At 54.9% G+C, this 21,407-nt stretch overlaps 2 protein-coding genes and 1 long non-coding RNA gene across 7 annotated transcripts in view; 1 reads left to right on the top strand and 2 right to left on the bottom strand.

Moving 5' to 3' along the window:
- Positions 1 to 2,179: 2,179 nt before the first annotated feature.
- Positions 2,180 to 13,313, bottom strand: CCDC97 (coiled-coil domain containing 97). Its single transcript, XM_038528820.1, has 5 exons — positions 13,116 to 13,313; positions 8,946 to 9,401; positions 6,857 to 7,135; positions 6,290 to 6,419; positions 2,180 to 4,268 (listed from the first exon to the last, which is right to left on the bottom strand). The coding sequence occupies exons 1-5, from the start codon at positions 13,168 to 13,170 to the stop codon at positions 4,148 to 4,150; spliced, it is 1,041 nt and encodes a 346-aa protein (XP_038384748.1). The 5' UTR covers positions 13,171 to 13,313; the 3' UTR covers positions 2,180 to 4,147.
- A 52-nt stretch (positions 13,314 to 13,365) lies between these two features.
- Positions 13,366 to 21,233, top strand: LOC119867534. Its single transcript, XR_005354620.1, has 2 exons — positions 13,366 to 13,814; positions 18,314 to 21,233. It is a non-coding gene; the product is annotated as an uncharacterized LOC119867534 (long non-coding RNA).
- HNRNPUL1 (heterogeneous nuclear ribonucleoprotein U like 1) overlaps positions 15,530 to 21,407 on the bottom strand; it is a 37,073-nt gene continuing 31,195 nt past the window's right edge. For all 5 annotated transcript variants that reach the window (XM_038528815.1, XM_038528818.1, XM_038528817.1 and 2 more), the window contains exons 11-15: positions 21,107 to 21,275; positions 20,229 to 20,513; positions 18,933 to 19,222; positions 17,351 to 17,542; positions 15,530 to 16,755 (exon numbers count right to left, since the gene is read on the bottom strand). In XM_038528815.1, coding sequence (XP_038384743.1) covers positions 16,639 to 16,755; positions 17,351 to 17,542; positions 18,933 to 19,222; positions 20,229 to 20,513; positions 21,107 to 21,275 — 1,053 coding nt within the window. In that variant the 3' untranslated portion in view covers positions 15,530 to 16,638. The remainder of the gene's footprint in view (positions 16,756 to 17,350; positions 17,543 to 18,932; positions 19,223 to 20,228; positions 20,514 to 21,106; positions 21,276 to 21,407) is intronic.

A 21,407-nucleotide genomic window follows, 5' to 3' on the forward strand; every position in this document is an offset into this window, starting at 1 on the left:
GGAAGTCGTGGGGGGAGCCTGGGTTCCGGCCGGAGCCCCAGCTTCCCGTCCGGCCCCCACGGGGGCAGGAAGCGGGCGGGGAGGCCAGCTCAGGCCTTCCTGCCCCCTCCCCTAGAGGCCTGGGAGCTAGGTCATCTGGAGGGAGTGGGGGGAGCAAGGGTGGGGGAGGGGGATGAGAGAAAGCCCCTTCCTTTTTTTTTTAAGCCCCTTCCTCCAAACCTGATTGGTATCTTGTGTTTCTAATGTATATTTGAACACGCTCAGGACCCCTGTGTGTGTGTGTGTGTGTGTGCGCGCGCACGCGCGCAAGCTTTTTGCTCTGAGTTTTGTGTCTAGCATGGGGGTTTCTAACCACCCTGAGATGCCCTCCAGCTGTGCTGAGTGTGGGCAGGTACTGTCAGAGTGTGTCCCCAGCACGTGTCCCCTCCGTGGGTCCGAGTTTTGTGTTTCGGTCTAGAAGCTGGTGTTCTCTCTGGGCTCTGTGACATGACACTGTGTGTCTCAGCAAGTCTGTGTGCAGGAGTGGGTCGTCTCCCTGGGGCGGGCTGTGTGTCTGAGCTTTTTCTCAGCACCTTTGCTGTTGTTCTCGGGGCGTAAATTCGTGCATTCTGCGGGAAGTTTGACTTGAAATGCGGATGTTTTCTGTGCATGTTTACACGTCTGCGAGAAAGGTGTTTCCAGGAGTTTGCTGTGGGAGCTGGCTTTCCAGTGCTTGTGTGCGGCAGTTCGCAGCGTCTGTGTGCTGTGGGCGGCTTGTTTCTGGGTGATGTTTGGGATCAGTGTGTGCATCACTGGTATTCGGAGCACGTTGCGTCTGTGGGGTGTGTCTCCAGCATGCTTGCTGTCATATTCCTCGTGTGTGTGTGTGTGTGTGTGTGTGTGTCCATCTGTCCATTCAGGGACTGGTATCCTCAGCTCTAGGAGCAGATGGTGTTTGCGTTTTGTCTCCCCACATGTGGGCTGGTGACTTCGGTGTGTGAGCTGTTGTGTGGGTCTCTATTTTGCATCATGTGATCTTCGAGGTGTTTTGAGTTTTCAGGGGGGTGGCACTGTGTCCTGCAGGTCTGCGTTTTGTGCTGGTGTTTCCAGGGCTGGAGCAAGGGGGGGGGGGCATGGTGTGTCCCCAGGGAAGCCGTTGGCATCCTGAGCGACACGCCCAGTGGCCTCTGTGCTGAGTGGAGGCTGCGTCTGCGGTGTGTCCCCTTGCCGGCTGGTGCCACGCTGGCTCGGGGCTGGCTGTGGCAGGCGGGCAGGGCAGGGGCTGTGGTGGGCACTGGACCCACGCCCGGACCTTGGTATAAATATCCCAGCTGCCGGCGGCTGTGTTTACTCGGCCCCAGCCTGGGGGCGGCGGCAGCCCAGCAGGTCCTGGGGGCGGGGGTGACCAGGCCACAGCGCAGACACTTCCTTCTGGCCAGACAGGCCACAGCCTCACTGCCCCTTCCCGCCCCCTTTCTGGATGGGGGTGTGGCGGTGACCCCTCATCCTGGACTCCCAGGGGCCACCAGTGACCCTCTGACCTGAACATCTTCACTGGGCTTCCCAGGGTCTGGGAGACCGAGAAGAGGGACTAGCCGCCCCGGGGTGAGGGGGCAGGCCGGGGACCCCAGGGAGAGGGAGAAAAGGGGGTGGAGCCTCTGGTAAGAAGGCACAGGCATGGTCTGCGAGGTGCAGAGACCCGTGTGGAGGGCTGAACGGGAGGGAAGCCAGAGGGTGGCAGACTTCTTGGGCAGGACTGACGGGGAGGGGGGCGGAGAGTAGAGGGCTAGAGGGGAGGTGGGAAATGATGGGAGATCAGAGCAGCCGGGGAGGCCCAAGGGGCTGAGAGGAGGGAGGGGAGGGGGGCAGCGGTGGGAGGGACAGGATGAGAAGGCAGGAGATGCAGGGGGGTCAGACAGGGGTGCGGGTGGCGGCCGGCAGGGCCAGCCAGGACACACAGGAGACGGGGTGGGGGCCGGATGCCCACGGAGGGGCTCTCCCTCCCTGACTCAGCCTCTCCGTCCACCCCGACCGAGGGCTGGGGGCGGAGGGCCAGGCGCCCCCCGGGGCACCTCCAGGTCGCAGCGGGCTGTGTCGGGGGTGTGTCTCCCACAGGCCCTCTCCACCGGCCCCACCTCTGTCTCAGCGGCCAACGCTCCCGTCTCCGCCATCTGACTAACCCTAATTCTGACTCAGCTGCTGTTGTCTCTCATCACTTTATTATGTAACGAATCTACGTCCGGCAAAGTATATCACAAACAGCATTAATGACCAAATGACAGACGGACGAAACCCGCACACATCACGGAGGGCTGCTCCTGTGTTAGCAAACCCTCCCGGGCTGCGGGCACACACATACCCCAGGGGCAAGCCGGGCCGGCGGCGATGCTGCGCTTCTCGGGGAGCCGGGGCAGCGACGCGGCGGTACGTGGGGCGCAGGAGCGCCGTGATGGTTCCGGTCCAGGTGCTGACTTACACACATCCAGACGGTTCCGAGCCCTTGCGGGGCGGTGCCAAGCGCGTGGGGAGGGGGCGAAGCTTAGCGGCTGGTATCCTGACAGCCAGCTCCTCCTTGGTCTTCCTGACACGCAGCCTACGACAGTGGTCTCCAGCACCTGTGAGGTCCTAGACCCAGAGTTCCATCTCCACTGGCCGGGCGGCCTTCACCAAGTGACATCTCCCTTCTGGCCTCCCCTGACTCACCTATGAAATGGAGGTGAGTCCCCGGTTCACAGGGCTGCTTGGAGGACTCAGTGTGGCGCCGGGCCCGGCAAAGGACAGGGCTGTTCAGTCACTGGATGCTTCCATACTTAAGTCTCTCCATGTGAATGTCCCTCGGCCTCTAGGCCAGCTCTCACTTTCTGTGTCTGGCTCTAGTCCTGCTTGACCCAGAGGGCAGAGCTGACGCCCAAGGGTCAAGAGCTGTGGCCCCAGGAGGCCTCGGGGTCTTCCCCTTACGCTGGGCTGCCTGCCTGAAGTGGTCTTGAGGGTCCTGTGGGCTTGGCTATGGCGAGGTGCCACCATTCTGGCTTCCAGGAGCAAAGGGTCCCCAGGCCCCGCCTCTCTGACCTGTGGCGCCCACCCCCACGTAAGAAGCTAACCCTGTCTCCACATGTGTGTCTGCTGGGGTAGCAGGAGCCGGGTGTGGGGGCATGGGAAGGCGGGATGCCTGGGTTCCCACAGGCCAGTGGCTGAGTCACCGGGAGGCCATCTGGCTCCCATTAGCCCGGGGCGGCAGGGGGCTCTGTGGGGCGGGCCCTGTGGCCAGCTGGGGGCAGGGATGCTGGGGCAGGCTGTGTGTGGGATGACTCAGGACCCATGATAACAGCCTGTGCGTATTCAGGGAGTGTAAACAGGAGAGGGAGAAGGAGGCGGAGGAAATGAAGGAAGGGAACATTGTGGCCAGCAGACGGGGGTGTGGGGCTGACAGGGGAGAGCCCCCTGCCCCCTCCCGCCACACCCAAGCTGGCAGGCTCGTGGCCCCAGTGATGCCCCTGCATCCTCCTCCCAAGCCGGGGTCCTGGCGGAGAGTTGACTGCTGGTAGCCACCTTCCTCCGCAGTTAGGGCTCTGGGGGGACCACATGGAAACCAGAGACAGAAAGGCTGAGAGGCAGACAGAGGGCCAGAGACAGCGTGGAGCGCAAGAGATGGGAGCGTACAGGCAGGAAGAGCCAGAGCCCCGGAGCGAGGCTGAAGGAGACAGGATGGAACAGAGGCAAGGAGGCAAGAGGTGCAGTGCAGAGGTGGAGAAACAAGAGGCTCAGGGGAGAGGCCGGGGGCAGACCCGGACCCTGCACTGGGCACTTCCATCCACCTGGCCTCACGTGGCCTACAGCTACGAGGGGCCCACTGGCCTTGCTCAAGGGGAGGATGTTCGGCCTGGGCCCTGTCGTGGGGAGAGAGGCACAGGGAAGGGGACAGAGAGAAAGGCAGAGAGGAAAGACAGGTGCAGAGGGAGGAAGGGATGCAGAAAGCAAGAGAAAAGCGGGGAGAAAAAGCGAGTGAGCCAGAGAGACAGACACAGGCGGAGTGGGGGTTGGAGGGCGGGGGGGGGTGGGGAAGCAGGGAACCCCACACACAGAGGGGCAGGGAGTCAGCTGGGATGGCACCAGAGCCAGCGAGGCTGTGCCCTAGAGGGAGTCGTGGGTGGGGCAGGTGGCCAGGCCATCAGTCCCCGTCCAGCTCTGGGCTGGGTGCGTCCTCAGGCTCCTCCTCATCGAAGTACCTCTCCTCCTCATCCCGTGCCACGATGTCCAGGTTGTCAAAGTCGGGGTTGTCGTCCACAGTGCTGCAGATGGAGGGGGCTGTCAGGGGCTGGCTCTGTGGGCCCCCAAAGTCAAACGCCATATGCTGGCAGCTGTAAATGGGAGCTGACCCCTGGAGGGGTGGCACAGAGTCTCTCAGAGCTTCAAACAAAAGGCAACATTTTCCAAAGCAGAGATTTTACATAAAAACTTCTGGTTTCTGGGACACCTGGGTGGCTTGGGGGTTAAGCGTCTGCCTTCGGCCCAGGGCGTGATCCTGGAGTCCCCGGATTTAGTCCCACATCGGGCTCCCTGCTTCTCCCTCTGCCTGTGTCTCTGTCTCTCTCTCTCTCTTATTATTCATGAATAAAATCTTAAAAACAAACAAAAAACTTCTGGTTTCTCTCAAAAAGCTGGAAGATGTGGTGACAGGAGGACTCACACTCCCGAGTGGTTCTCAACCAGGAAGATTCTCCCCTCCGGGGACGTTTGGGGATAACTGGAGACACTGGTTGTCACAGCTAGGGGGCTCCTACTGGCATGTGGGGACTCGACACCAGGGAAGCCACTCAGCACCCTACTGTGCACAGGATGATGCTCCACATGAAGAATCATCTGGCCCAATACGCCAACAGTGCTGAGAAATGTCTACCCTAAGGTGACCAGTGATCCTGAATTGTCAAGGACCCTTGGCTCAACACCAAACTCTTCCATGACTTCCACCACACTTGCCTGGGTGCAGAAAGCGGTCTAATCTGGTCCCGCAACCTCTGATGAGACCACCTACCTCGCCCCTCGTGGACTGCTCCAGCCACCTGGGCCACCTTGCTGTTCCTCTGAGCTACCTCGGGGCCCTTGCACCTGCTGTTCTCCCTGCCAGGAACATTCTCATCCCAGATATTTATGTTGCTTACCCCTCACATCATGTAAGTCTGTGCTGAAGCGTCACCTGCTTGGAGAGCCTTCCCTGGCCACTTCGTCACTACTCCCAACCCCCCACTCCTGGACCCTGCCTTTATTTTCTTTACAGGCCCATCAGTACTAGATGCTAAATACTTCTTTTGCTTCCTCACTAGAATGGGACTCTCTTCAGGGCAGGGAACCCTTTGTCAGTTTTGTTCACTGCTTTAGCCCAGGAGTCTGGAAACGGCAGGTACTCAGCACACAGCAGCTGAAAGCAGATGAGGGACCCACTGGCCCTGCTACCCAGCAGTGGCCCTTCCAAGGGGATGGGCTTTGCTCACCACTCATTCCTCTCCCTTACGTCATACCCAGTTTCCTCATGGGCACCTGGCTCTCTGAGGGCTCCCCACGGCCCAGGAACTCTGTGCCCCGCTTTGTGTGGGAACTTGGGCCCAGAGGCTCTACCACAGCTGGCAGTGGATCAACCAGCCTTGCCTCTAGAGCTGGGTGGTGGGGTGGGGGTAGCCCTAGATCAGGCTTGCGATGCTCCCGGGGGCCGTGGCAATGGCGCTCCCCACTCAGCCAGTGAGGCTCCACTTGTTCGTGTGTTGCTGGGGCTGGGTCTGAAGCCGGCCCTTGGCTGGCACACCCACAAGGCGAGACTGCCTCAGTTGTCAAAACCATTTATCTTGGATACTTTGCTCCTGTGTCCTTTTCACTGATGGCAAGAATCCTTTCCAAAGCAGTGGCTGTGTCTTGCCATGTTACAATGGGGATGTCAACGAGCAGCACTGTGGGGGCAGCCCCCAAAGTACCCCCTGTGCCAGACATTGACTGCCAGGGGTTATTTCCTGAGCACAGGGAAGTCTGAGGAAGAAGCTGGGGTGCCTGGGAGACACCTGGGGAGGCCTGGGGTGGTGGCATCCTACAAGGCCACCACCACTCACCTGAATGGAAATATTTCAATGTTTTATCCAGTTTGAGCTGATCGTCAGCCCTGCTTAGTCCCTTCATCAGGTGAGGGGACGGAGACTCAGAGATGGACAAAGCTCAACCAAGGACACCCACCAATCTCTGGTTGATGTGAAACCCTCATGCCATCTGAGCAGAGTGAGGGCTGTGGGGTGCCAGGCTGGGGGAAGGGGAGTGTGGCCCCAGTCACCTGTAGTCAAAGTCCCCATCCTTGCCGTCCAGGAAGCGCTGGTGCATCCGGCTGGTGAATTCTTCCCGCAGGATCAGCCGTTCTTCTGAGTCAGGCACCCAGGCTTCTGAGTCTTTGCTGGAGCTCTGGTCTGTAAGGGTGGACACCCACAGTGGGGGTGATGTGAGCAGGCCACTTGGGGAGGTGCTGAACACTCAGACCCTGGGAGCCACCTCCTCTGTGCTGGTGGCACTAGGAATATAGTGGTGACCAAGACAGCCCCAGCCCGGCCCTCCTGGGGCCCATGCCAGACACAATGACAGTACAGTGCTCTGGAGGCTGCAGAACAGGGTCAGGACCTGCTACCTGGAGTGTGGTAAAGGGAAGGCATTCCCGGCAGAGGGAACAGCATGAACAATGGCCTAGAGGTGAGCGATTGCTGGGTGCCTTTGGGGAGTGGGGAACAGAGATGCTGGAAGGATTGGGAATAGTCTGGGCACTCAGGCCATGCAGGGAGGAGAGGGACGCGAGGTCTGCTCCTGCAGGTCAGAGGCCCAGCCTGGGAGGCTCCCTGGTACTGTCCCTCACCTTCCTCATCACTGTCGTCCTCCTCTTCCTCCTCCTCTAGGCAGGCCTCCTCCTCCTCCTGCTGCTGGAGCAGCCGCTGCTGCAGCTCCCGCTCCTGGTAGGACTGGAGCAGCAGGTCAGAGAGCGGGCAGGCAGGTGTGCCGAGGGCGCCGGGCTTGGGCGGTTGGTGGGTTGGGGTGCGGGCACTAAGCTCCTCCTGGGTTAGGTATTGCCCGATGTACTGCTCGTATAGCAGTGGGGCCCGGAACCGCATCTGCTCGTCACTGAAGTACTCGCCGCCTGCAGAGACAGGGTGCGTATGGGGTCAGGGGTCTATGCGTGAAGCTAGGGCCTGGGTGCAGGATGAGCATGTCTGAGCAGACACATGTCCGTGATCATGCTTGTAGGGAGCCATGAGCGCACAAGTGCAAGTGTATGTGTGTACATTCAGACACGTAGGGAAACGTGCAGGGGACTGAGGTCACGTGACTGGAGTACTCGCACATGCATCTGAGCATGTGTGCGCAATCAGCCCTGTATCAGCACATGTACTCACGCGTGCATGGTCAGCCATGTACATTCTGGCCCCCGAGCACCGGTGGCCTGGGGCCCGTGCACAGCTATGCCTGGGCAGAGTTCACACATCCCTGCCCATTGGTGTCCATGGTCACACAGGTATACACAGCCTCCTGAATGCATGACTGGGCGTGTTTGGGAGTCGGCGTGCAGGATGCCACAGCCAGGGGATCCCTGGGTGGCGCAGCGGTTTGGCGCCTGCCTTTGGCCCGGGGCGCGATCCTGGAGACCCAGGATCGAATCCCACATCGGGTTCCCGGTGCATGGAGCCTGCTTCTCCCTCTGCCTATGTCTCTGCCTCTCTCTCTCTCTCTCTGTGACTATCATAAATAAATAAAAAAATTAAAAAAAAAAAAAAAAAAAAAAAAAAAAAAAAAAAAAAAAGGATGCCACAGCCAAGTGGCCTGCACACAGGAGCCAGGATGTAGACTATGTGTGGCCGTCTGTGCACAAGCTGGACATGCCAGATGTGGGCATCCCTGGTGGTCTTCCAGACCCCAGATCTCACCTCTCCCCCAGAGTGCTCTTCTCAGTAGCCCTCCCTCAGGTGGGCTTGGCTTCCCCACCACCCTCAAACCCAGGATCTCTGAGTCTCCCCTGGCTGCCTGTTCCTGTAGGGTGGCTCTGACCCTCAGAAAACAGTTAAATCTGCCCAGTCCCTCCTACCCACAGGTCCCAGCCCTGTTTTCAGGGCCCAGGGCAAGAATCTAACCAGAATCCTGGCCTCTGCAGCGCTGGGGTCTGTGGCCATCCCTGTTCTAACCGTCCCCCTCATCCATCTGTTTCTGGTGTTTCCCACCATAGTGTTTCTCTCTCTCCATTTCTCTGGCTGTCAGCCTCTCTCCCTCAGTCTGTTTCTGCCGTTCTGCCTCCTGTCCCTCCTGGGTTCTGTGTCTGTCACCCCCTTACCCCATTCATTCGATCCTCCTCCCTCCCATCTTTCTTCACTCCTGCCTGTCACAGAGTCCTATCTTCTCCACCTCCCTTGCTCTAGGGCCTGTGTCTTTTCCCTAACCAGAATCTTCACTCACTCTCTGCTTTGTGTGCTCTCATCTTTCAACTTCAGTTCTGGTGTCCTTGTTCAGAAAGATGCTTGTAATTCTGCTGTGGTCAAAAAGGTATGGGTGTTTTCCTTCATGGCCTTCACATGTGTGCTTTGTTTCAGAGGGCCTCTGTCCCCAGAGTCACAGACATACTGTCCTGGGTTTCCTCAGCACCTCTGTGTATGGTGTGAGGTAGGGAATCGTGTTTCCCTGAGGGATAACCAGCCATCATAGTGCTGGGTTCTGTGTCTGTGATCCACTGATGTCATCTACTAAATTCTGGCCCTTCTCACTGCTTGTCCCATTCTCTTCCCTGGGTTCCTGTCTCTACCTATCTTGCCTCATCACTTCATGTTTCTGTTTCAACCTCCCTGTGTCCGTGTCTCAAAACTTATCTCCCAGGACCTCTGCCCACGTCTCTGTCCTTGCATCCTGTTTCTTACTTCCTCTGCCTCAGTATCCCTACCCACCCAGCCCACCTGTCCCCACACCTTGGATGAGCTCACGCAGGGCAGCGTAGCGTCGGTTACGTAGGCGGGTGCGCAGAGTGCGGGGTCGGGCACTGCCCTGCCGGGCCACCTCGGCACAGTAGAAGTCTGCACGATGGTCACCGCGCAAGTGGCCAAAGCAGGCCAGATGCTCCTCTCGGAGGCCCGTGCGGAAGCGCTCCAGGAACACCAGTGGCTTCTCGTGGTATAGCTGGCCCAGGATGGCCACCTTCTCCCGCTCAGTCAGGTCAGGCTCGCCCTGCTGCTGGCTACACACAGGCAGGCGGCTGGCAGCCACAGCACGCAGCATGGCACTCACCGCCGCATTCTCAGCCCCAGGGGAGTCATCATCTGGGGCCCCTGGTGCTCTCTCTGCTGCTTCCACCTTGTTCTGGGGTCTGGGTGGGACAGGTGTCCAGCTCAGTTCTCCCCAGTGCCCAGTACTGGCCTGTGTACAGTCTATGGAGAGAGGGGAGATTTGTTAGTCCTGAGATGGGAATGCGGGAGAGGTGGAGTGGGTAGAAAGAACTCATTTTACATTTACTGAGAACCTACTATCTCCTGGGCACTGTTCTAGGTTCTAAAGATACCGCAGTAAGCACAAAGTTGACATTTTAGTAGGGGACATGAACAATGAAAAATAGAATTATTGAAAACACATGATGTGTTAGCAAACATACAGTCTGTTGTATGGTTCTAAGAACTATGTAGAAAAATGAAGAGGGACACCTGGGTGGCTCAGGGGTTGAATGTCTGCCTTTGGCTTGGGGTATGATCCTGGGGTCCGGGATCGAGTCCTACATCAGGCTCCTTGAGGGGAGCCTGCTTCTCCCTTTGCCTATGTCTCTGCCTCTCTTTCTGTATCTTTCATGAATAAATAAATAAAATCTTAAAAAAATTTAAATTAAGCCTTTCCTTTAAAAAAAAAAAATGAAGAGGGAAGGAAGAGGGAATGGGGTCAGTGGTGGGCAGGCTGCAATTTAATTTATTTGAAAGAGGGAAGAGGGAGGTGGGGAGGGGGAGAAAAAGGGAGAAAGAATCTGAAGCAGACTCTGTGCTGAGCACAAGCCAACGTGGGGCTCGATCTTACGACCTGAAATTAAACCAAGAGTCAAACGCTTAACTGACTGAGCCACCCCAGGCTGCAATTTTAAATGGGGCAGTCTGAGAAGACCTTGCCAAAAAGTGACAGTAGAAACCTGAGGTGTTGAGAGACTGAGCCACGACATTTTTTGGGGAAGACAGTTCCACAGAAAGGGAACAGCCAGTGCAAAGGTCCTGAGGTAGGAGTGTGTTTAGTGTGTTAAGTTGGTCCTTCACCACCTCATTCATTGACTTACTCAATTCCTTGCCTTTTCACTTGTTCACTAACACATCCACTAAATTGTTCACTCACTCCCTTGCTCTCTCCTACTCACTCACACATTCATCTAGCCACTTTTCAGCAACTCCAAATCTTGTGAGGCCCTGAACTGGGCCATGCTGAAGATCCATGGGAATGAGCCAGCCCAACTCCTGCCCTCAGGGAACAGCCAGTATGATGGGGAAGACAGGAAGGTCAAAGACAAAACAGGTACTGGTAACAGGCAAACCTTGTTGAGAGATGCTTCTCAAAATGTGTAGGAACTGGAGCGAGGCTGAGCAAGCAGGAAATAAGAGAAGACAGAAAGTACAGGCAACTCTTTTGGGCAGTTTGGCTGGGACAGGGAAGAGGGAGGGGGCGAGGGTTACAAGTGCAGTGGGTTTCAGAGAGGGACCAGAGAAAACTAAGCTGAACCAGGGCAGGGGCCGTGGAGGAGGGCACAGGAGGCAGTTGGTGGTTAGAAAGATGTTCATGAAGCTGAGTAGACAAGCCATGGCGCTGAAGGGCTGGGAGGCGAGGGGTGCAACCAGTTCAGGTCTGGGGCTCTGGTCTGGGAACTAATCAAAATGTCCCTGAGACAGTAATGGATGAGGAGCAGATCTGGGGCAGGGGCAGGCAGAGATGCTGAGGCCAGTCTGGGACATGGGCCCAGGGGACTTCCAAGGGGAGACATCTAAGAGACTGCTGGTGTGTGGGGCTAGCGACTTCTCAGGAGAAAAGTATAGGGCTGGGGACAGAGCCATGGAGTCAGCAGAACCAAGTCAAGAACCAAAGCTAAAGGAAATGAGAGCTCTTGGGGAGGGCAAGGGAAGTGTGTGAGGATGGGAGAAGAGTAGGCTAGGAGAGCCTGACTGGATGGGGAGAAGCCATGCCTACAAAGAAGGCCATGGAAGGCTACAAAATGGGCCCCGGAAAGACAGCCACGCTTTAATTTCTGGAGCCTGTGTGACTGTTTATGGCCAAAAAATGGGTCTCTACAGATGTGATGAAGTTAAAGGATCCTGGGACAGGGAGATTATCTTGTCCAGGTGGGCCCTACATGTCATGAGGAGGGTCCATAAGAGAGTCCAAGGGAGACTGGACATACAGAGAAGAGAAGGCCATGTGGAGATGGACAGAAGCAGAGATCAGAGTGATGTGGCCACATGCCAAGGATGCCAGGAGCCGCCAGGAGCCACCAGAAGCTGGAAGGGCCTCTGAGGGAGCCCTCCACGGCCCTGCTAACACTTTGATTTCAGCCTCATGGTACCGATTTCAGACCTCTGGCCTTCAAAACTGTGAGAAAATGCATTCTGCATCTTAAGATGACCCCAGTTTGTGGTCCTCTGCTGCAGCAGCCATAGGAAACTGTGAGAGGATGAGTGGGAGGAGCTGAGAGAAGGGAAAGGCAAAAAGTGGTGTCACAGAAACCAAAGGGGCACCCTGGGTGGCTCAGTTGGTTGAGTGTCCATCTCTTGGTTTTGGCTCAGGTCGTGATCTCATGGGTCATGAGACAGAGCATGGAGTTGGGCTTCAGGCTCCTCACTTGGTGGGGAGGCTGCTTGAAGATTCTCTTCCTCTGCCCTCCCCCTCAAATAAATAAATAAATCTCAGAAAGAAGGAAACCAACCAACCAAAGGACAGCTTTCAAGAAGGATGGAGGGGTCGATGGCATTGAATTCTCCAAGTGGTCTAATAAGAGAAAACCTGACTGGGGTGACTCCTTTTAACTACACCGAGGGGGGTGGGGTCACTGGTGACCCTGATCAGAGCAGTTTGTGGATGCAGAATCTGGACTGCAAGTCAGTGGGAGGTGAAGAAATGGAGGCAGGTGTGGAGGACTCTGAAGAAGATACACGGTATCTTAAGGCCCATGGAATCCAGCGATAGATTTTTTTAGGTTAAGCAAAAAAAATTTAATGGGAAATTTCCAACATGCACAAATGTAGAGAATACAATATACCCATATACCCATCATCCAGCTTCAACAATGACCAATTCTTGGCCAGTGATGTTTCAGCCAACCTCTCAACTACATCTCCCACCACCTGGGATGAATCTAAAACAGGGGGATGGAATTTTTTTAAGACTTTATTTATTCATTCATGAGAGACACACACACAGAGAGGTAGAGACACAGGCAGAGGGCGAAGCGGGCTCCCTGCGAGGAGTACCCGCCCCCCCATGAGGGACTCGATCCCAGGACCCCGGGGTCATGACCTGAGCAGAAGGCAGACGCTCAACCATTGAGAAACCCAAGGGTCCCAGGCATGAAATTTTAAGATGAGCAGAAGGAAGGCGTTTTAGATACTGATGGGAAGGCATCAGGGGAGATAAGATGAAAATGCAAAGGAGAGAGATGGAGGGAGCACAGAAACGGATTAGGGACCTAAGAACGCAGACGGCACTGTGGACTTCGGGGGAATGAGAACGAAGCGGAGGAGCTGTACATGTGGCATCAGCGGAGTCTGCGTGGGACAAGAGGAAGGCCCGCCTGGAGCAAGGCAAGGGGCAGTGCGACGCAGGGGGGGGGTGGTGGGCAGGGGCCAGGTGTGGGTTGACCTGATACCTGGTGAGGAGTCGGCACATGGAGCCTGGCACATGGAAAGGGCTGGCCTGGAACTCTGAAGGGGAGAGTTTCGGGGCAGGGGACGGGGCGAGGGCGGCAGCCCGCGACAAGAGTGGAATTAATCTGGACAGAGTGGCGAGGGGGACTGGTAAACCCGCAAGCGTCCCCCTATAAAGAGTCCTCCTGCGCGCCGACGGGGAATCATTTCCCAGTGACACCGCAGGCCCACCCTCCCGCCACCTCCGCGTGGCCAGGACCTCACCTTCATCGGGTTCCCTCGCCGCCACCGCCGCGGTCGCCACGGCCTCCATACTCATTCTCCACTAATTAGCCGCCGCGGTGGGGTCTGCACGCCAATCCCGGGCCCGAGCCCTGGACGGCCACTTCCGGCTGAGCACACTCCGGGGGCCGGGTGCTCGGCGGAGTCCCAAACAACAGTTCCGGGCTGAAGGCGGACCTTCCAATGCGCATGCGTGGCCCCCTGGCCCCGCCCCCCGCAGCCGGGAACCTAAAGGGCGCCCGGGTCAGTGATTTTCCCTGCCCCAACCCCCCCGCCCCCATCCGACCTGCTGCGGAATTGCACTATCAGAAAGGATGTGACCCTTCGTTCAACCTGCTCACCGCTGACTCCAGAGCCTGGCATGCTTACTTCTGGGATGGATGGTTGAATGGCCATAGTCCTGAGCCTCTTGAAGATTTGTACTTTGGTTTAGACTCCATCCGTTTTTCCTTCAGCACCTCAAAGAGTATCTACTAAGCTTTGTCTCTTACTTCTGTCATCAAAACCAGTCCCGGACTAGCACGATATGGGTGGTGAGATCAGATAGAACTTCCCGGTGTGTTCCAGGACCTGAAGAATTGCAGATGTGAAGGGTGATAACCCTGGTCCTGGATCTGCTCTGGGTGATGGGTACTGACTCATTCAGGTGTGTTAGCAACAAAGTGGACAGACCTATCACAGGTGAGTACCCTGACTGGCCCAGGCTCTCCTGGGGTTGCCTGGAGGGTTACGAAGTTTTCCTTCTAGAAAGAAGGGACACTCAAGCTGAGACCTGAAAGATGAATAGGAATTAAAGTGGAAGGTTTTAGGAAGCAAAGGGCAAGGTAAAGACCTTGCATGGAAGTTTCTGGCTACTGCAAGGCTTTCTGTGTGGTTAGGGAATAAAAAAGTTAGAACTTAAGGGCCATGGTTGGACTGCAGATCTGAGAACTTCTTGAATATTTTTGCAAAATTCCATGTACATGTGCATTTTCCAAAGCAGAGTTGATAGCATTTGGATTGAGATTTGTGACTCCCCAAGAACAAACCAGCAGTCTGAAGTTCAAAGGGGGAGTAGCAAAAGGTGAAGCCAGAAAGGTCACTGGAGACCAGGCACACAGGGCCTCCTAAGCCACACTAAGTAGCTTGTGTTCTTTTATCCTTCGGGTGGCGGGGTTGGGGCAGGGAAAGCATCAGGGTTTGGAGGTAAGGGAGATCTGTGAGGAGGCTGGTGCACTGATCCACACCGTGTGGACTGGAGCTGAAAAACTTCCCATTTGCATTGCCAGGATAAGGAATCTGGATGCCCATTTGTCACAGCTGATAGGTGGGAACTGCCACTTGAGATTGCCCAGAGAGGCCAGCAGAGGGTGCTGTTGCCCAACACGTGGACCTGCAAAGAAGGGGACTTCCTGGATAGACTTGAGGCCCTTCCCCTCCTGCAGGCAGATGGAGGCACTCTTGAGTCCCTTTTAGTCTAACTGGCCACCAATTTTGGCTCCACCTCACATCCCTGACCTCCAAACTAGTCAGCCTTCCTCCTTTTGCAGCCATTGCTTTCCTAAGGCTCTGAGGTCTTCCTGTAAGGGAAGGGATGGGACTGAGATGGCACTCCTGTGCCACAGCACTGTCCCTCACAAGGGGCCAGGAACACCATATATCCCAAAGTGATAAAGAAAATGACTCCAGTTGCTGGGGAAGGAGGATACTGGGCTATAGCGATGCAATCACAGTCTTTCTACCCTGGCTATTTAAAAAATTGTTCCCTTCTCCAGGAAGATCTCCCCTTACCACACTCCCCACTCTCAGGCTTTCACAGCTGACCACTTGGTGCTGTCACCGTCTGATGGCAAGTCTGTGTTACCTCTGGACTGGGAGACATGCGAGAGCAGGGCTCAGAACTGCCCTAACCGTGCTATATTCCCAGCACTGTTGAAAGAGTGAGGCATAGAGCAAGTACCTAACACATAGTTGCTGGATAAAAAAAGTTCCTGGAATCCCCACTGGCCTGGATCCAGGAGTGCGGGCAGGACCTGTCCTAACTCCAGCATCCAAGGCCAGGACCGAGGTAGATGGGCAGTCACACCCAATGATAACCCCCAACAGTCCAGCCGTGGTCTCCATCCCATCAGCTCTACCTAGGGACCTGCCATGCCTTCTTTACACAAATTCCAGGAGAGATTTGGGGCTGTGAGTGGACCAGAAGTGGAACCATTTTAAAATGAACTAGTGGATTTTAAACTGAGAGCCCCAGGTTTAAGGGGGGGCATCCCCAGCACCAAAAACAGGGCCAGGCACAGGCATCCCTCAGTAGGTGTTTAATGGATGAGTAAATAATGTCCCCTTGAAAAGGTCCCACCCCAATTAAAGGCCAACTGCAGTAACACTTCAGGGTTTCAACCCTGCTTCCTTCCTGCTAGGAGGTGCCATGTCGTTTATTGAAAGAAAACAAAACAAAGCAAACACATTTCTTAATAAGTGCAGTTTGTTAAAATCCTGTTAAAACATATGGGTCAAGGGGGGAGTAAAAATAATCAGAGGATCATTGTAGGAAAAACCTTTAGGTCTGGCACCTGGGAGACCTCTGGAGAGGAGGCGGTGGGAGAAATTTCATGTTCTGAAGGGAAGGAGCCCCCCCTAACCTCCCCTTCTTCCCTCTCACCCGCTTAATCCCACCAGAAACTACCAAGACGCCCGGAATAAAAGGTTTCAAGTTCAATAGTCACACTCTCTCCAAATACAAAAAGCAGTTACAATTCAACTCAACACAGAAGCTTGTGTGCAAGGTTACGGGAAACTGAGACATCGTATAAAAAGTTAGGTTAAAGATGATTCTGTGGTTTTGTTTTGTGTGTATTTTGTTTTGTTTTGAGGGTGTGGCTCTTCCTCAGTCACCTGAACTCAGCAAAGAAATGGTTATCCTGATGAAATATCAACAGCCACAGTAAAAACAGATATTCTAAAAATTAAAAAAAAAAAAAAGCATAATTACCAAAAAATATCTGTCACTGCTTCCTCCCTCCACATTTTACTTTTTAAACTTGTGTTTTTTTTTTTTAATTTTTGATTTTTTTTTTTTTTTAATCCTGAAAAGTAGACAGTAAAACAGCTCCTGGAAGAATGTACAACCAACTGCATGAGGGTCTGGAAGCTGAGGGGCTGGAGCAGGGCTGGGAGAGGTGGGCAGAAGGGCCCCCCTCAGCCACTGTAGCCTCACTGTATGACCAAGGGGGGTATGTGTCTTTAGTCAAAAATGAGGAAGGGAAGAGGAGGAAGAGGAAGAGGGGGAGGAAGAAGGTAAGGGGACAAACAGAAAATAAAAGGTCATTGTTGCCTGTTTGAATCCAGAGAAAAATGCCCAGCCCTGTGTTGGGGAAGAAGCCCCTCAGAGGGGAGGCAGTGGGCTGAAAGGAGGCAGCCCTCGGATGACCCGTCCCCCAGCACCACAGGACCCAGGGTGGGTAGACGAGGGGGCCGAGGTGGGCGCTGGTGGAGGAAGCCGGCAGGGGCCTCCAGAGCACACTGGCTACTGTGTGCTCGTGCCTCCCTGTGTGTTCCCGGAGTAGCTCCCGTAGTCGTAGTTCCCGTAGTATGGTGGCCACTGGCCCTGGTTCTGATAGTACTGGTTCCACTGCTGGGCATACTGGAGAGAGAAACCAAGAGCACCAGGTTGTCCTTACCCAGATCCACATATGGCTGCTGCTTTGACCCCACTCTCACCCAGGGCAGAGATGAGCGTGCTGACGATAGCCAACACACGGGTCCCCTGACAGAGAAATCAAGGTCCCTTGGGATGACATGTGACTGACCTAATGCCACATTGCTGGGGAGTCAGGGGCTACAGCCCAGACCTCCTGGCCTGCCAACCTAATGTCCTTCCAGGTGTAGGTAGATACCATATTCCAAATAGCAACAGGTATGATGGTCTAGCATCAACCAAGGGAATGGACACTGGCCATGGTGCTGAAGCAGGATTTGGAGGCCTCTACTATGCCATTTGCTGGCTTTACTGGGGAGAAGAGGTTCAGATACGGTTATTTATTAGCAGCCAGTGCAGAAGTGTTGACTGAATGAAATGGCTACATCAGATGAATGCCAGCTCAAGGCCAGCCCATCTCTGCAGCAGGAATAAATAGGGACTCCAATCACGGAATACACATTCATGTGGGTCCCCCAGAAGTCTCTCTATATGCACCCGCCCCCCAAGTCCCAGACTCCCTCCTAAATCTGGCACCTACCTGCTGATACTGGTTATAGCTGGGCTGAGGGTAGGTCTGTGCAGTGGGAGGCGGTGGTGGGGTGTAGGGAGCCGGGTTGTAGCCGCCATAGCTCCCATAGTTGTAGGCAGGTGGTGGTGGAGGTGGAGGTGGTGGAGCTGTGTAGCCCTGGCTGTAACCTCCCTGGTTGTAGGGTGGCTGGCTGTAACTCGGCTGGAAAATAGGGGGGAAAACCAGGGCTCTGTGAAATAGCTTAGCTGGGATGGAGAAAGGACCTTTATAAGCAGTGGGCCACAAAGGAACTTCCCTGGTGGAGGTTATTTGAAGGCTGAGGAAATGGGTCAGCTCTGTGGCATGCTGAGACAGGGTAGGAGGTAGGGTTGTGTTTTGGGCTCTACTCCCAGCTCTAAGACCCTGGAGGAGCAAGGCAGAAGCATCTTCTGAAATTCCACTGCTTCCCCGCCCCGTAAAATGATAATTACAACAGAACTACCCCTTCAGATTGCCTTGTGTATTCAGTAAGCCTGAGTGTACAAGCCACTGGCTACTCTATAAATGGTGGTTAGTTGTTTGGGAAGGTCGGCTGAGAAAAGTAGTAGCAATTTCCCAAGTGCTTCCCACGTGCAGATGGTATCATTAACCCATCTAATCCCCCCATCAACTCTGTGGGGCAGGTTCTACTAGCTTCATTTTACAGAGAAAGAAGCCGAAGCTCAGGGCAGTGAAATTACTGAGCTCAAGTCACACAGTAAAAGGTGGTGGAGCAGGGACTCAGCCTCTGGTCTGTCTAGTTCCAGAGTCTTACCCACAAAGTTGTAATACCACCCATCCCTTGCAACAAACCTCGAAAATGAGTTCTACTAACAACTCTAGTCCTTCATGAAAAAAATGAGGTCCACAGAGGTTAAACTGTTTGTGCAAGGTTACAGAACCAAGATGTTGTGGGGCTGGGGTTTGAATCTGTGCCTTCCCATCCTGTTCTAGGAAATATTCTGGTTAGACCAGGACTGGGAGCCATTCATCTGTCTCTTGGCAGCTGTTCTCAGGCCTGGCATCTGAAAGACACTCAAGAAACGGCTATGGACTGCTCTGGTTAACAGGGGCCTGTGCATTCCAGAGCCCAAGCACCAGCTTTTGGAGAACTGGAACCAAGCCAGAAGCTGCTCCAGAGTGAAGCTCTCAGGGCCCAGGGCAAGACCTCCCAAACTTAGGGTCTGTCTCCATATGCTGGAGATAAGGGGGTTGGCTCCTTCCTCCAACCTAGGGAAAAGGAAACCCAATCAAGTACTTCCTCCAGGATTTAGCAGAGGCGACACCACCACGAGAAATGTACTTGCTGGAGCAACCAATGCTCACAGCACACAACCCTAAGGGGTTGGGAGAATGGGTAGGTTCCCAATTTATCTGGGTTTGGAAGGAACATCTAGTCTAGGGTCCGTCAGAGTCAAAAGCACTGCCAGGAAGAAGGACAGGGTTGGAGGGAAAAGCAGAGAGCCATCTTGGCTGAGCACATATTGGCCATTCCCCAGGTCCACTTCCTTTGGCCTATGTGCGCGCGCGCGCGCGCACACACACACACACACACACACACGTGTTCTCTCACCTGTGGAGGGCTGTAGCTGCTGACAGTGGGGGTGCTGGTATTGGCGCTTGAGCCAGGGATGTTGCTATTCTTGTTGTAGCTGCTGGCCCCTGGTGGGTTCCGAGCAGGGCTGTAGCTGGGCGGTGGCGGCGGCTGCTGGGGTGGCGGCTGCGGCGGTGGCGGCTGCTGGGGTGGTGGCTGTTGCTGGGGAGCCCGGTTGTAGCTGCCTCGGTTGTTGGAGTTGTTGTTATCCCGGCTGTTATTACCCCAGCGGTTCTGGTTGTAGCCACCACCTCCGCTGCGGTTGAAGCCTGTATCGGAGAAGCCAGGGAGAGGTCCGGTCGCTCCGAACCCTCAGACCCCCGGGCTCCTCCCCACCGCCATGCAGCCTTAATAACTAAGTCATCGTTATCTGCAGACAGGCTTGTCTTGCCCATTAGACTGTGAGCTTGGGACCAGGGCTGTTTGGGTTTCTACTGTGTCCCCAGCAACTCAATGGCTGTTGAACCAATCGGAAGGGGTGGTCAGGAAGAGGGGAACTAAGTACCGGACACAGCCGGTCTCTCCTGAGTCGTTGAACAGATGTGGCTGGGCCCAGAATCCTTCCCCCTGCCAGCTCCAACAGGTTTCTGGACCTCAGCTTAGCCACTGGTGTTTTGGGAAGCCTTTCCTGAGCTCCCTCCCAGGCTGGATCAGGTATCAGCCAAGCCCACACTAACCCTGGGCTTTGCCACTCGGCCCAGAATCCTTCTGGACTGTCACTACAGGCTGATGTGTCTGTCTGGGTCATGGCTGTGTCCCCAGAATCATCTAGCATAACACTGAAACAGAGTTGGGCATGCTAGTTAGATCATCATACACTTTGCTTCAGAGATAGCAGAACTTAGTGACAGAAAGCCTGGGCTTTGGACCACTTGGTCCCATCTCTGGATTTAGCTGGGCAAATTAACCTTTTTCAGCCCACTTCTCTATTTAACACCTAGTACCCAAAACAGTCTTAACATCGATCTTGTACTAGGTCCTGACCTGGAACCCAAGACTAGCAATAAACTCATGGTCAGATGGAAGGGAAGATTCACCAATGATACTAGAGTGACCTGCAAAGGGGTATGGGCTTCAGGAACAATGCCCAGGGGAAGCAAGACAGCAGGAGAGTTCCCCTGAGGGCCCAGAATTGGACTTGCTGTGGTTCTCCACCAGAATTCAGCCCATAGCTAGTCCTACAGAAGTCTCATCTATTGACTGAGTAAGCAATCACAAAGCCCAACCCTGCTCTGGGAGCCAAAAGCGGAGAGAGCCCTGTTTGAGATGTCTCACCTCCTCGGTAGTTGCCTCCTCCACCGCTACCACCCCCTCGGTTCTGGAAGCCTCCTCGGTTGCCCCCTGGTGGGCCTCTGTTGTCATAGCGCTGGAAGCCTCCACCACCGCCTCGGCCACGGAAGCCACCACCTCCACGGTTGTCAAAGCGCTTTTCAGGGGGTGGCCCAGCCTTGCGACCTTCCTCATTGTACTGTCTCACCAGCTTGTCTGCTTCTTCCCGCTGCAGCTCAATGAACAGCACCTCATCCAGGAAGTCCCCGACGTCTGGCAACGTGAAGTTGGCTAGGAAGAAGTCAGGGCCCCAGAGGGAACAGAGGTCATTATCTTCTGAGGTCTGGTCCCCTACACCCCCAGGACACTGGCCTGCCAGAAGGGAGATGGTAGAGGGGATGAGAAGTGAGTAACAAAGTGAGAAGAGTCTCAATCTTTCTGACAATGATCAAGAGTTAACAAAGACCCTCCTCTCTTCTGAAGAGGTGGCTAAGTGCCACCAAATTTAAACACTCCTTCCAGCCTCCCCAGGAGGTGGGCCAGGCACGTGGAACCAGCATTCTTATTTCTACAGAGGAGGAGACTGAAGCCTGCTCAGTACCCCACTGGTGGTATTGAGTGCGGGGCTCTCACTGTCTTTTCCCACACATCTTCTCCCTCATGCTGCCCCAGCCCCAACTAGTCTGAAAACTGTGCTACAGGACTGCCAGCAGCTCTTCCATTCACAGCTGCACCAGACAAGGAAGGGCAGAACAGGAGTAAGGGAAGAATGGACAAGATCAAAAAAGGAATAAGCCAGGAGCTGGGGAGGAAGGGACTGCGGAAGGAGCTTTTCTCTGGAGGAGCCTGCTGTGCTGGCCCCCTGGGAACGGCTCATCTCCTACCTTTCATTTCTAGGACCGCGTGATCTGGGACATCCTTTCCTTCCTCGTCGGTTCGCTTTATTGTTCGATCTTTTAGGTCCTCATCAGTGGGACAAATTACAATGGCTTTGCGCTGGAAGCCTTCAAATGGTCTCATTTTTCGTCTCTGGGCTGACCCATAAACATTTGTCTACGGGGAGATAACAAAAGAGGCAAGAGATGGTACATTACAACTTGGGCTTTTTCTTGTCAGGTATTATGTAGGCCAGGATTTGAGAAAAGAATGATAGTTCTCCTAAGCAGAAAAACTCAGGAAACTGCT

This window comes from Canis lupus, chromosome 1, assembly GCF_011100685.1.
Source record: "Canis lupus familiaris isolate Mischka breed German Shepherd chromosome 1, alternate assembly UU_Cfam_GSD_1.0, whole genome shotgun sequence".
In the NCBI taxonomy this organism is placed as follows: domain Eukaryota; kingdom Metazoa; phylum Chordata; class Mammalia; order Carnivora; family Canidae; genus Canis; species Canis lupus.